General features: G+C 37.5%; 1 protein-coding gene across 7 annotated transcripts in view; it reads left to right on the top strand.

The window, feature by feature from the left end:
* Rev1 (REV1 DNA directed polymerase) overlaps window positions 1-15693 on the top strand; it is a 76792-nt gene that overhangs the window by 12444 nt on the left and 48655 nt on the right. For 6 of the 7 annotated variants that reach the window (XM_076557433.1, XM_076557435.1, XM_076557432.1 and 3 more), the window contains exons 3-4: window positions 6252-6315; window positions 7096-7225. In XM_076557433.1, coding sequence (XP_076413548.1) covers window positions 6262-6315; window positions 7096-7225 — 184 coding nt within the window. In that variant the 5' untranslated portion in view covers window positions 6252-6261. The remainder of the gene's footprint in view (window positions 1-6251; window positions 6316-7095; window positions 7226-15693) is intronic. The other variant, XM_076557436.1, reaches the window with a different exon arrangement.

Below are 15693 nucleotides of genomic sequence, written 5' to 3' on the forward strand. Positions count from 1 at the left end.
AAAAGATTTATGTGTATGAGATTTGGCTACGTGTATGTATGTGTACAATGTGTATGCCTGGTGCCTGTGGAGGAGGCCAGAAGAGGTTGTTAGATCCCCTGAAACTGGAGTTACAGATGGTTCTAAGTTGCCATGTAGATGCTGGGAACTGAACCTGGGTCCTGTACAAGTGTTTTTAAGTGCTGAGCCATCTCTTCAGCCCCAGTTTTTACCTTTCCCCCAAAAAAAATTTAGTTAAGATTTTTAGTTAGCATACAAAATAATGATTTTATTATGGAATTTTCAAACGTATGTCATTCATTCATTTCATGATATATATCATTTGTTCATATCATCTTCCAGCTCCTTCTCCTTTGCTCCAGTTGATCTTCTGACATAGTTCCCCTTCTGCTTTCATAGTATTAAATCTGAATATTGTCTAGTTTATCTACTTTTTTGTTGCTTTGCTCTTCATATTGTATTCAAGAAGTCATTGCCAAATCTGCTGTCAAATGTTCGCCTATTTTTCTTTCTAGAGTTTCAACATTTTTGCTCTTATGTTTAAGTCCATTTTAAAATCTCTTTTGAATTTTTATATATGGTATAATTTGAGGGTCCATCTTCTTTCGAATGTGATATTCCAGTTCATTAGTACTATTCTGTTTAAAAGGCTGTCCTTTTTCCATTGACTGCTTAAGGAGAAGTTCTTTTAAATACAGATGTCCCTGGGTTCCATTGTCCCTGAAGCCATTCAGGAGGTCCTCAGTTGTAAGTAAATGCATAAGTACCACACTGATGGCTGAAGTAAGGAAAAAGAAAGGTAGTGAGTAGAGAGATGGGAGTGAGCCCAGACCAAACTGATTTTAGCCTTTCCTAGAAGTGGGGGGGCCACAGGTGATTTTCTTTGTATTTGTGTCACATTATGAAGTATGTCATATTACTGAAATGTGCACATCATTAATTCATTGTATATTTGTTTTAGTCAAAAAATACTTCTTATGACCATTAAATAAAGGTAAGGTAGCACTTTACATCTGGATATGACTATAGTAATGAGATTTATTAAAAGTCACTCAAAGACGGTTGCATTTATTTTGGTGGTTGGTTTGTTTGAGACCAAGCTAGCCTCAGTTGGCTTAACTCACAATCCTCCTGCCCTAGCTTCCTGAGTGTTGTGATTATAGGTATGATTTACCATAGCTGGCTTGCTTGCCTTTTCTTCCTCTCTCTCCCCACCCCACTACCATATTACCACTACTAGTTAACCCAGACTAGCTATCCTCCTTCAGCCTCAGTCATCCGGGTGTTGAAATTACAGATGGGCACCATCAAGCTTCAGTTTCATTAATTAATAGTCTGCATATTTAGAGTTACAAGTAATGTAACATCAGATTAATTAATGATACATATGTATTTGGGAGAGCTTTGCCAGTGTGTGAACTATTAAAATGGTGTTAGTAAATCTTTTTAAATAATAGGTGAAATACCACTTTTGCATGAAAATTATTGTTCTTGATGAAGATCATTTCTTTGGTAAATACTAAAATTAAGAATCAAATGTGGTGACTAATGCTAGGACTTAGGCTGAGTCATGAGGGTAGCTGTGAGTTTCAAGCCATCCGGGGCTATATATTCCTTATGTCAGAAAAACAAAAAAAAATAAGCAAAAATAAATAAAACTTAGTAGTAACCGTGGGAAGCAAGCAAAATGAACCTTTTGATGGAGTGTGAGCAGCCTTTTAACATGCACATTGAAGTCCAGAATGAGCTATTTGTGGTGTACCCAGCAAGAGGGACATGTGCTTAAGTAATTCTGTGATAAACAGATGCAGCAAGTAGACTCTAGTGAGATTGTGCCTAGAACAGGGTAAGTCAGGAAGCCGCCTTCTGTAAACATCTCAAATCCCAGCTATTCCACCATTTCTTTCTGTTTGCTACACCTGGCTAGCTGTTGCTGCATGTTGACATGGGACTGGGTATAATGTATTTGATAGTCACTAATTTGGCCAGTCTTTTTTACCTGAATATTTCCTTACAGTGTCAGTTTGCAGAACCTTTCAGGGGTTGAGGCCTTTCTGGCTCCTTCTGTAGAGTCCCAGAAACAAGAAGCAAGAACTGAGAAGTCTTAGACTTATTTTAGTTGATTAGTTTAATTAAATCAGTTCACTCTATCCAAGTTGTTTTTGTTGTTGTTTTAAAATCTTTGAGGAAACTATTCAGATCCTAAATCCAAAACTTAAAAAAGAAAGGACTGCTAAAGGAGGTTTAAGTTTACCTCCAGCTCTCTTTACTCTGGTTACATCTCTACCTTATGTGCATATATGGCCCCATAAGGGAATTTTCTGGGCACTAGTCAGTCTCACATTTCTGGTTTGTAGGTGAAGAGATGTCAGACTTGGTGCTCTTGTGCTCACCCTGTGTCATAACTAGGCAGCAGTTCATGAACTAGGCTTTGAGCATAGGCCTGTCAATACTAAGTTCTTTCCATTGTTTTGTAGCGGTTGGCTGCTTGTTTTATCATATGTATCATATGTACTCTATAGTTTTCAGAGGGTTTCTAAGTATGTTCTAATTTGATTTTCACTCTGAACTGGCAGGGTAGAATACTTTAATAAATAACTAGTTTATTGCGGACATACCCCAAGTGCTGGGAATAAGGGTATTTTACATTCATGAGTTCATCCCTTACCCGTTTTTGAATTTATTTTTTTTGACACTGTTATTGATAGCTTCTCTGTGTTCATGTTGCAGGATACAGAGAAGTTGAAGGCTATTAAGTTTTAAGTTTGTGTATTAAGTTTTAGAAACTGTTTCTCACTTTATCCAAAATTACCACACACTGTGGAATTAGCTTGGAAAATCCAATCTGCACGAGTTTCACCTGAAAACAAGGTGGTTTTCATTTACAAGTCTAGCTTGATAATTGATGACTTGTCAATGCAGGGCATTGCTTCTCAATGAATAGGTGAGTAAAGAGGACATATTGTAATTCAGAACATTGCTTGGAACAGAGAGGATAAAACAGCTTTTTTTTTTTTTTTTTTTTTTTTTTTAAGCAATAGGTTATTAGGTTAGGTTATTAGTAGCCTGATCCAGTGGCCTCCTCTTTAGAGAAAGTCTTATTTGAATAAACAGGCCATTTTCTTTGAGTGGAAAACCTTTCTGTAGATAAGACTGCAGAGACATTGATAAACAACTTCTTTGTTGATCTTTGTAGTCAGAAGGTTTTCTATGGTCTCACTTGGCCTGCTGGCCTGTAGCCACTTATAAAATAATCACTCAGTGGCTTAATATTATTTATAAACTGTATGGTCTGTGGGCAGGCCTCTTGCTAGCTAGCTCTTATATCTTAACCCATTTCTATTAATCTGTTTTGCCACTTTTTCCGTGGCTTACTGGTCTGCTGGCGTGTTGTTCCTTGGGTGGCAGGCTGGCATCTCTCCAGACTCTGCCTTTCTTCTTCCTGTCTCTCTCCTTGGATTTCCTGCCTGCCTCTAAGCTGCCTTGCCATAGGCCAAGGCAGCTCATTTATTAACCAATGGGAACAACACATATTCACAGTGTACAGAAAGACATCCCCCAGCATTTCCCTTTTCTATCTAATCAAAAAGGAAGGTTTTTAACTTTAACATAGTAAAATTACATATGGTAGAACAGTTATCGAGCAAGAATTGCAGTTAAAATATCTAGTCTGTATTTGACAAAATTGAATATTTTATCCTATATTTGTGAGTCTAAAGTTTCATATCTAATTTATCTTTTATCATAACCAAGGAGAATTATAATTATTTAGTTTTCAACTACATCAAAGACTCCAGAAGTATATAATATTACCTAAGTAAACAGGAAGAGCATTGTAAGCAACTTCCAAAAATTCTGGAAATGACAGAGACAGCTGGCTGCCTGGAGAGTCACCCAAAGTTCCTCTGCAACATTGGAGCATCCATCTTCAGCCTACAGGACAGAAAAGGGGAAGTGCTATGGGATATCTTTCTGTACACTGGGAATATGTGTTGATCTGATTGGTTGATAAATAAAGCTGCGTTGGCCTATGGTAAGACAGCTTACAAGCAGGCGGGAGATCTAAGCAGATAAGCAAAAAAAGAAAGGCAGAGGCGGAAGAGACACCAGCTGCCACCTAAGGAACAAGATGCCAGTAGACTGGTAATGTCACAGCCATGTGGCAACTTATAGATTAATGGAAATGGGTTAAGTTATAAGAGCTAGCTAGCAAGAAGCTTGCCATAGGACATACAATTGGTAAATAATATAAGTCTCTGTGTTTTTATTTGGGTCCGAGCGGTTGTGGGACCCCAGGTGAGAGAGATTTGTCTGGGCTGTGGGGGGGCTGGGTAGGACCTGAGAAATTTATGACTACAGATCATTATGGATTAGCAGAAATTTATGCTTTTGGATCATGACACATAATAGAGATTTCCTTAGCATCTTCCTTATTTAATACTATATTACCAATTTGGTAAACGATTTGTAGTTAATTCTCATCTACTGTGTGGTTTTAGTTGGTATCAAACATGGTCCAATTGCCAGTTTTGTCTGTACCACTTTTAGGAGAAGAGATTTTCATGATAGTACTATTTGTTAAACTATTAGCACAGAATTTGATTGTGAATTTTTAGAAATTTTTTTGTTAATGATTCAAGTTTTTATTTCAGTTATATGTATATGTACGTGTATATGACATGTGCTTGGTGGTGGGGGGTGGTATGTGTACATGTGAATGTAGGTGCTGGTGGCATCCAGAGAGAGAGTGTCAGATCTCTTAGAGTTGTAGTTAGAGGTGGTGGTGGTGAGCTACCAGATGTGGTTGCTTTGGCCAAACTGGTCCTCTGCAAGAGTAGTGTGTTCTCTTAGGCTCTGAGCAATCTCTCAAGTCTTGGAAAAAGACTTTGTTTTTTGGAAACAGGCTGTCACTAGGTAGCCCTGACTGGCTTGAAACTAACTCTATATAGATCAGGCTAGCCTTGTAGAGAACCATGCTTGCTTCTGCCTCTTAGATACTGGGATTAAAGGTGTGTGCCATCACACCTGGTGTGGAAAAATGTTCTAAAGTAAGATAAGTAGATGGTATATAGGATGAAATAATCATAGTAACTTTTCCAGTATTTGGCCACAATAGATTGTATTTCTATTGTTAAACCATGTTTTACAGCTCACATGTAAATTTATTGTCTTTACTCAACAGATATTTATTGACTGCCCAATGTACAATATACAATTAAGAACAGTTTTATGTGTTTCCATTATAATATTTGAGTATGTGAAACAAGATTTTTGTTCTCAGTGAAATATGAAGTGTATATATGAGTGTACTGGCTAGTTTTATGTCAGCTTGACATAATGTCTAGTCATCACAGAGGTGGGAACCTTGATTGAGAAAATGCCTCCATAAGATCAGGCTGTACACTAGCCTGTAGGGTATTTTCTTAATGATTGATGCAGGAGGGCCCACCCTATTGTGGGTGTGTTCATCGCTGGGCTGGTGGTCCTGAGTTCTGTAAGAGCAAGCTGAGCAAGCCATGGGGAGAGATGGCTCAGTGGTTGAGAGCACTGTCTGCTCTTCTAGGGTACTAGAAATCAATTTTCAGCACCCACGTGGCAGCTCACACCTGTCTGTAACTCCAGTTCCAGGGCTTCAGACACCCTCACACAGACATACATGTAGGCAAAACACCAATGAACATAAAATTAAAAAAAGTACTAAAAAAAGAATGCCAGACCTATTAATTTGTTATCAGGATAATCATTCCCCTATGATGTATTCTTTTAATGAACTTCTTGGGGGACATTTTGAAGGACAGATTTGTTATACTGTGTATGCATTCTTGAATGTCTAGTATGCCACAATTTAAGAGCCATTATAGGACAGATGATAAAGGAAATATCTTAGTAGATTGTTTAATTAGTGATAACAAGTAAGTAGAGCTGTCTTAGTTGTATTTAATTGATGCTTTATGCAAGGTGAGAGTATTGTTATTTAGGAGTGTGTAGATCCTTGCCCCAGCTACCTTCCATACACAGTTGAAAAGTGTTTAAATATGAAGCTTAACCTGTAAAGAGGATGTTCTATGGATAGATTTCACTTACAAAGCAATCTGAAAATGATACATTTTGAAAATGTATACTTGGAAGTATAATTTTGTCTTGCAAATTGGACATTTGAATTTTTAAATTTCCCATTGTCTTTGATAAAATATCAATGAAGAGTACATTACAGTATAAAATTGACTTTTTTTCCCCCCTCTCCAATGCAGAAGCTCCACCATGAGGCGAGGTGGATGGAGGAAGCGAGCTGAAAATGATGGCTGGGAAAAATGGGTGTGTTTTAATGAATAAAGATATTTAAATGTCTAGATAATTTTTGTTTTTGGTTTATTATATGGTTTACAATATAATGTAACTTTATACACCAACTCTGTTTTTATAATGCATTGAAAACCTTAACACTGTTGATAAACTCTAACATTCCAACTTATTTTACTTATTTTACTGTCAAGAATTTTGTCCTGAGGAAGCATACAACAACTTGATATATTTTATCTCAACCTTGCTTAAGAATACTGAGAAATAGGAAAAATATATAAGTGTTTTCAGTTAATCATCTGTATATAGTAAAACACTGTGCAGTTATTACTTAGCTTTGTATGGGATAATAGCCTTGATTAAAACAGTGGATAATAAAGGAATATTACATATGATTCTAATTTAGTGTTGTGAGACTTAGAAAGAAAGGCAGCTTGAAGTTAGTGTCCCAAAATGTTAAGTGAATGGGGTTACAACAACTTTAATTTTCTTTTTATATCTATTTTCTGAGAAAAAATATAGTGAGCATATGCAATTTTAGTAATCAGTAAAAAGTCATTTGCAGTTTGGACAAACTATGTACCATTAGTTGTCACCTGTAACTTGAATTTAAAGACATAATAATTAACAGTCAAGCCTAATTATTTTAAGGTTAAAAAAATGAGACTATTCATAAATATGTCAAGGTGTTTTTTTCTGCTGTTTTTGTTTTGTTTTGTTTTTGAAGTTACAAGTGTGTGCCAGGAAAGTGCTCTTTAACTGTTGTTGATTGGTGTGTCTTTTCTTGGACTGTAGGGTGGGTACATGGCTGCCAAAGTCCAGAAACTGGAGGAGCAGTTCCGGTCAGATGCTGCTAAGCAGAAGGATGGGACGCCGCCATCTGCAATATTTAGTGGAGTTGCCATCTATGTTAATGGATACACAGGTTGAGTACTTTTTACTTTTTTGGTGTCCAATTTTATCATTAACTTTTTAGGATTGAGAATTTTTGTGTTTTTTTGTTTTGTTTTTACTTCTATTCAATTGTTTATTGTCTATATATTTACTTTTCTTCCGCTGTAATAAAATACCGTGACTAAGACTACTTATGAAAGAAAGAGGTTATTTTTGCCTACAGTTCCAGAGGGATGAGACCTCATGGCAAGGAGGCATGGCAGCAGGAGCAGGGAGCTGAGATCACATTTTCAACCTCACACATGAAGCAGAGAGCTTGAACTGAAGTCAGGGTAGTCTACATACTCTCAGAGCCTGCCCCCAGCAAGTGTAACCTGTCACCTCACCACAGTGCTCTGATACTTGAGCCTAGGAGAGGCATTCTCATTCGAACCACTACATTCCACTCCCTGTCCTCCAGAGGCTTAGTGGCCATTATAATAATGCAAAGTGCATTTAATCCAACTTCAAAAGCCCCCATAGTCTTCCACAGACTCAGTAAAACCCTTTGAATTCTAAAAGCAAATCACTTTCAACGTACAATGGTACAGAATATTCCTAAAAAGAGGTATGAGGGCATAGTAAGGAAATGCTGGACCATGCAAGACTGATACACAGTTGGGTAAACACCAAATCCTCTAGCACAGCAGTTCCCAACCTGTGGGTTGAGATCCTTTCACAGGGGTCGCCTGAGACCATCAAAAAACAGGTATTTACACTACAATTCATAACACTGTCGATATTACAGTTATGAAGTAGCAACAAAATTAACTTTATGATTGGGGTCACTAGTACATGAGGAACTGTATTCAAGGGTCACAACATTAGGATGGTTGAGAACTACTGCTCTATCTTCATATCTGGTATCAAAAGGCTTAGATGGCTGCACCCCTCCAGCTTTTTTGCCTGTAAAAATCTCTCTCACAGGCTGGTTCCATTCCTTGGACGCAACTCTCCCTGGCCGATGTCTCACAGCTTTGGCACCTCCAGCATCTTAGAGTCTGTACTGCAACTCCGGCTTCACTTTTACAGCTTCATGAAATGGCCTCTAAGGGCTTTCATGCAGGCACTCAAGGTTAGGGTTGGCCCTGAGGCCCCTTGGGGTGCATGTTTATGATTTCCCAGAGAGAATCTTATATGCTTTTTTGCCTGTAAAAGGGTATACACATAGCTGAGAACATTTTAGTTGCCAAAGAAGGTCAGGAAAGCGCCATAATTGTCAGTTTGGAAATGGTATCATTCAGTTACCCTTTGGTGGTGGTCTCTCCTACCAGCTGTATCTGCTCTTACTGAGTCTAGTATTTGGAATGGATGAGTAGTTTGTCTTGTTTGTGAGTTGGAGAAGATAACTGGCCATTTCAGTTACTTTTTACACAGTTTCAGCTATGAACTTCTGTATTAAGAGTTACCTACACACCCACTTTTGGACATGTAGTGTATCTGTTCCATCAGGATTTTTTTTTTCCAAATTTATTTATTTTTTTTTTTGGTCATCAAGTAACCTCTTCCTGGAGTTTCATTTACCCAACCTAGATTTTTTCCTTCCTGATCAGTTAGCACTTGTCTTTGGTTATTGGATATTATGCCCCCAATTTTTCTTATTCTGAGTCTTATGATAATTTTTTATATGTTTTTCCCTTACAGTGAATAGTTCTTAATATTTATGTCAGTATTATGATTTTTTTAACCTGCTGCTCAGCTGACTGATATCTGTTTATCGTTGAAGGTCTCTGTTCATACATCATTTTTGCTTGATTGCCTCATTGTCTTCATACTGATTTATATCATTTCACATTGTTCCTCTGCAGCTATGGCTCTTTATGTGTCTGAGTATTAGCACTCATTAGACCTTAGCATAGGTCACTGTTATATAGACAGAAGCAAGAGCTACATTCTCCTTGATTGCCTATGTGGTAACTGAACCTAACCATTTCAGGAAAGTTTTGCTGAGTTAAAATTAAGTATCAGTCAGTCAGCGTATTTGCTTGGCTTAGTGAAAGCAGAGCCTGCTGGTTGTAATTGTAAGTTTTGCTGGTAAAGTGGTAACTCAGAGTGGATGCTGGTATGGCTTTTAGCGTTTACCTGTAGAAAATGCAAAATTATTTTCTTCATTGTACATTGCAAAATTTAAGTTCCATAGACTTTGGTCATATGTATTCTGAAAGACTAAAAATGTTTGTCTTACTTAGGGTTTCTGTTACTGTAGTGAAACGCCATGACCATAAAGCAAGTTGGGGAGTAAAGGGTTTATTTAGCTTCTGCTTACACAGCACTGTTCACCACTGAAGGAAGTCAGGACAGAAACTCAAACAGGCAGGATTCTGGAGGCAGGGGCTGATGTAGAGGACATGGAGAGGTGCTACTTACTGGCTTGCTTCTCTTGGCTTACTCAGCCTGCTTTCTTAAAGAACCCAGGACCAGGTTGGGCAGTGGTGGCGCATGCCTTTAATCTCAGCACTCGGGAGGCAGAGCCAGGTGGATCTCTGAGTTCGAGGCCAGCCTGGTCTACAGAGTGAGATCCAGGACAGGTACCAAAACTACACAGGGAAATCCTGTCTCAAAAAACAATAAATAAATAAATATGTAAGTAAGTAAGTAAATAAATTAAAAAAAAAATAGAACCCAGGATCAGCCCAGGGATGGGACCACCCACAATGGGCTAGACCCTCCCCCATTGATCCCTAATTGAGAAAATGCCTTACAGCTAGATCTCATGGAGGCATTTCCTCAACTGAGGTTCCTTCTTCTCTGATGACTCTAGCTTGTCAAGTTGACACGCAAAACCAGACAGTACGATGTTAAAAGCAATCACTGCTTTTTAGAATCACTAGTTAAGAAAGTTGTAAATTCACTCGAGTACCCTTATTCACATGGGAGAAGTGAGGGAGAAAACCATTGCAGTAATTACTATTAGGTTGATGGTCTGGATGGAATTCTGATGACTTTTTTTTTTTTGTTTTTACTCAGTTTTGTGTGGCATATAAAACATGTTTTGTTAGGATTCACTAGTCTTTTTGTTACCTTTAAGATAGTGATAGTAAATTTTTGTTCTTGTTAGTATACTATAATTCTACAGTTAGGCCGAATTTTCTGTGAATTGTGATATAAGGCAACTTTTGTTTTTAAGGAAAAAATTTTAATTAAATACTTTGTAGTTTTTCAAATAAAACAGTGAATGGAGTCTGAGTAATGAATTAGCCAATAAAGAATAGTGTTTTAGGGGTTTATAGAGTTGGGTCAGCAGTTAAGAGGTTGCAGAAGACCTAAGTTTGAGTCCCACATACCTGTAGTGGCTCACAACTATCTCTAACTCTAACCCCAAGGGATCTGACAACCCCATCCTGGACTCTGTGGGAACCAGGCAAATAACTTAGTGCACATTCACACATGCAAGCAAAATATTTATACACAAAATAATAATTTAAAAAATCTTTTAAAAAAACAGTGCTTTAGGCTGAATGGGGTGGTGCACACCTGTAATTCTAACACGCCAGAGGTTGAGGTTGAGTAATCTTAGAATATCCCTACCTCCTCTTTAGAGATAACAGTGGACAAGAAAGAGGTGCTTTTTTTGTTGGTCTAAGTTATGCTCCCCATAGACTTTTATTAATATTCCAAGTAAAGCTCCCAGTTGAACTCTCTGTACTTTTTTCATACTTTATTCTTTGATTCAATTAGTTGAATAACGAGCTTAGAAAGATTTTCTTTGCCTTTGCTAGCCCATTTTCTCTTTTTGTTGTGTATGTATGTGTTTGTGAAGGTATATGTACATGTGTGACGTCAGGTGTCTCAATTACTCTCCATATTATTTGTTGAGACAAGAGTCTCACCAAACCTGAAGCACTTACAGGAAATTACACAGAGATCTCATGAACAGTTTCATCTAGTGGTAGTAGAGTGGAATGTAATGCCACAACCAGGACATTGGTATTGATGTCGTGGAGGTACATAGCATTTCCAACAGTGATCCTGCATGGTGCTCTTTCTTAGCCATGCCTACTTCTCCATAACTCTGGGCAGCCACTGTCATGGTGTTCTCACTTTAATAATGTTACACACGTAGGACACACAGTCTGTACTCTTGGGATGATGTTTTTTTACTCAGTTTAGTTCTTTTTTCTTAATTATAACTTTTTATTTATTTATTTGTTTATTTGTTTATGAGTAAAACCAAAACTTATTCTAAGCCACAATTCATCAAAATTGTTAAATACATCAGTAGTTTTTTTTCTTTCTATCATATAGTTGTATTTCATATTACAAATGTGCCACAGTTTTTAACCATTTGCCTACTTAAGAACAATGGTGTTATTCTTAGTTTTTGCTATATAAGTATATGTTTTTGCGTGAACACAAAAGTACTTGAATCTTTAGTTTTTGTAACAAATAGACTTTCCTAAGTTGTAGTAGTTTACACTCTCAGTATAGCAGTATGAATAATCTGGTTTGCATCCTTGCCAGCATTTACTGTTTTTTATCCTTTTTAGTAAGTGTACATTAATCTCTGTGGTCTCAGTTTATATTCCAGTTGTTCCATATCTTCACTGCCCTTGGTTTTTATTAATTTTGTTGATAAGTTTTTAGAGCTGTGTTGTGGTGTGTCATGGCCAGAAGACAATTTCAGCTATTTCTCAAGAGCTTTTTAAGGAATTGTCTTGTTCTCTAACTTGCTAAATAACGAGGCTGGTTGGCCAGAGAGCCCATGCTACCTCCCTGGCCTTCCCAGTGTTTGGGTTATAAGTGCGTGCCACCAAGACTGACTTTATTTCTCCTCCCATGTGTTCTGGAGATAGAATGTAGATCCTTATGCTCTCATGGCAAGTACATTACTAACTGAGCTGTCTCCTCAGCTCTCATTGTGATTTTAATTTGCATCCACTTTGTGGTTAATGTGTTAAGCTTTCATTGATATGACTAAATGCCAGAAAACCGCTTTAAAGAGCAAAGATTGATGTTGGTTTATGGATTTAGAAGAAGTGGTGGCAGAAACATGACAGTAGCCTGTGGTGGGAGAGAAAAGCTGTTCCCCTTATGGAGAACAGGAAACAGGGCAGAAATAGGAAGGGCATAGTCCTTTTCCCCAGTGACCATAATACATCCAGGAATACTCCCCAGCTCATAAAGTTTCCAGTCTCCACAAGTTTCCAGCACATGGCTCTTTCTTTGGGGGAGTACACTGCATATATATTCAGACTTAGGCATCAGTATTGAACAATCTTTTATTTGTTTACTATTTTTCTTTCCTAAACTATCTTCATATTTTTTGTCAATTTTGGAGTAGTTGCATTTTTCCATTCTTTTGGTTTTTGGAGACAGGGTTTCTTTGTAGCTCTGACTGTCCTGGAACTCACTCTGTAGACCAGGCTGGCCTCAAACTCAGAGATTCACCTGCCTCAGCCTCCTGAGTGCTGGGATTAAAGGCGTGTATCACCATGCCCAGCACATTTCTTTAAAAGAGGTTTTTTGTTTTTTTTTGTTTTTTTTTTGTTTTTTAATATATTCTAGGTCTTGCTATTGTGCTTGTGGTTTGCTAATTTCTGTTTTTTTTTTTTTCTTGTTTTGTTTTTCATCTTGACATTGTTTTGCTGGGCCAATAATATAATTTTAATGAATAGTAAGTTACAATTTAACCACTTTTTTAACTTAAAGTTTTTTTTTTTAAAACAGGACAGTTTGTAGGAATCAGTTGTTCTTTACTTTACTGTTTTTGTAACAAATAAGGTCTGTAAGTTAGATGTGAACATAGGGGAAAATGTGATAGGAAGCCTATGAGAGTTAAATAGGTGTTTTCTTATTGATGATTAAAGGCATAATGTCACTTGTATTCTTGCTCTTAAGTTTTATAATCTTGGTCAGCAAGTTTACTCATATTTTATGAATCTTTGTACTTGTAGAGTTTTGTTTTTGTTCTCTGCCTCTGATGAAAATTTTCTTCACTCCCTTTTCCTGTGAACTGGTTTTGGGAGTTATCTATGAAGATCCAGATCAAGCCAGATTTTTCCTTTCTCTCAGCCAGTCTTTGGTATTTAATTGTATGTCATCACTCCTAGAAACATTTTCTTTGAAACCTGAGTTTCATCTCTTTTTGTCGGGAAAGCCTATTTTGTGAATTGGTAGACGAGAGAGCATCCTAGAGCCTTTGGTTTTCTATTCCTTTTGCTTTCTCTCTTTATATGCCCATTCCTTCAAAATGTTACTCTTTAAGGAATCCTTCTCTGAGTGCCTTCCAGCTGCTGAGTGCCGTTCCAGCTTTATCTCTCTCTGTTCGTTACATATATTGTGCTAGGCTTATGCTTGTTTATCTGACTTGGAGTAGAGCACAGGCTTGAGTCATTGTCTTAGAATTTCTTGGGCTGCTGTAACAGTACCTGATAGAAACAACTTAAGGAGATAGGGAAACATGTATTTTAGCTCACAGTTTCAGAGGATTCAGTTTGTGGCCTCTTAGCGTACTGTGTTTGGACTGGACATAATGACAGCAGAAACTTGTGACAGAAGAGCTGTTTAGTTCATGGCAGAGAGGAAGCATGGAATACAGCAAGAGGATTGGGCAAGACTTGTGGGCCCCTCCACTTCTTCCAGATAGCCCTACCTTCTACCTAATAATGACTTTCCACTATTAATTCCAATAATTAGATTAGAGTTTTCATGTTCTAATTATCTCTGGAATGGCCATTATAGACATACCCAGAGATGTGCTTCATTAATTCCTTAGGTGCTCCTTCATCCAGTGAAGTTGTTAATCAATAGTCACATCACATATATATTTAATTAGTATTAGTTGACAAAAAAAATGGGTAAAAATGATTTTGTATTTGTATATTAGAATGTTAAAATATTTTTGGTTGTATGCTTATGTAAATTGCCATTTTTTCTTATTCTCTGTTCCTTTTATTTATTGCAGTTTGCATATACTGTAAAAATTTACTAACTTTTCTGTAGTACAAAACTAACATCATTCTAGATTACCCCTTTACAAAATTACATCATACTATGATTGTTAAAACTTGGTTTTTGGCCAGGCTGTGGAGGCGCATGCCATTTATCCCAGCACTTGGGAGACAAAGCCAGGCGATGTCTGTGAGTTCAAGGCCAGCCTGGTCTTCAAAGTGAGTTCCAGGATAGCCAGGGCTATACAGAGAAACCCTGTCTTGAAAAACCAAGGAACAACAAAACAACAAAAACTTGCTGTCAGTCTAAGTTTTATATAACAAGGGAAGAAATGTAAAACTAAGAAAAAGAAACATCAGTTGATAACTCGAGTGTGTCTCTTAACATATGCATTCTCAAAAGAGATTGGAGAGGGCTCTCTTGAAGGGGAGTGAGAAGCAGTACAGTAAATTCTTCATTATGGCACTTAATTTTTGGTATTCATAAGGTAAGTAACATTCATGGGTTAAGGTGTGGGGTGTTTACCCACCAACCCCACAGTTCCCCAGAGTTTTCTTTAGTGCAAGCAGCAGGAAATATTATATAGAAGGATTTAGATTGTGGAGATAAACAGATAGAAAATTAAGAATAGCCTCGAGAGGGCCTGGAACCTTTTCCAACAGCCCTGACTGTCTCTGCCCCAGGGTATTTATAGAGACGCCAAGGGGTGGAGCAAAAGACCTTCCTTCCCCTAGCACAGCCAAGAGCAGAGCATCTCAGACACCTGCACTCAGGCCCATGGTCCTAATCATCCTTCCTATGTGGACCTGCTGGGTAAAGCCACGAGGAACCTGAAAACGGGCTCCCACAGTAGTCCATTTTTCCTCATTCATAGTGCAGAATGGCTTTCCCTTTTAGGATTTTTCTTCCTAAGATCTTGTAGAAAAGCCCACAAAGAAGTGGTAAGGGTAAAGTCAGCTCCACAATGTAAATAATACTATAATTAAGCTGGGCCTTTTGAGGGAGTAGACTCTTCATTAGTGTACACGTGGGAAAATACCCTGGAGGATTACTTTATGACACATTTGCCATTTTAGGGTAAAAGCCCCAGCTCTGGGAGTTCCAACAGGCTAGGCTCAGCCACCTGTTGTGGTACACCATTTAGAGAAGAGTAATTGGTAGAATCGGGAAAAGGGTATTTAATCAGTGTGTACACTAAGAAGAACAGATAAAAGGGCCCAGTGACCTCAGTCGGTTGTGGTATTGATAAGCATTTGGATTAGGTAGAAGTTCAGTGAGGTTCTTTAATCCTAAAGAAAAAACAGAACTACAGACTACTGCCTGTAGCAATGCTTCTTCACCATTTTTACATTTAAATCAGTGTTGCCATAGTTTATTTTTTGTGATTTTTTTAAAGTTCATTTTATTTTATTCAAAGTATATTACGTTCCCATTTTTTTCTGTGTGTATCTTACATGTCTTCAGTTACTTGTATTAATTTGACTACTCTGAGTATATTTCTTAAATACAAAATTTGTACTGGATCCTAGAGTCTTAATGTAAGAAAGAATGCAAATATGCCTTTTTGTT

Source organism: Peromyscus maniculatus, chromosome 21, assembly GCF_049852395.1.
Source record: "Peromyscus maniculatus bairdii isolate BWxNUB_F1_BW_parent chromosome 21, HU_Pman_BW_mat_3.1, whole genome shotgun sequence".
Lineage (NCBI taxonomy): Eukaryota > Metazoa > Chordata > Mammalia > Rodentia > Cricetidae > Peromyscus > Peromyscus maniculatus.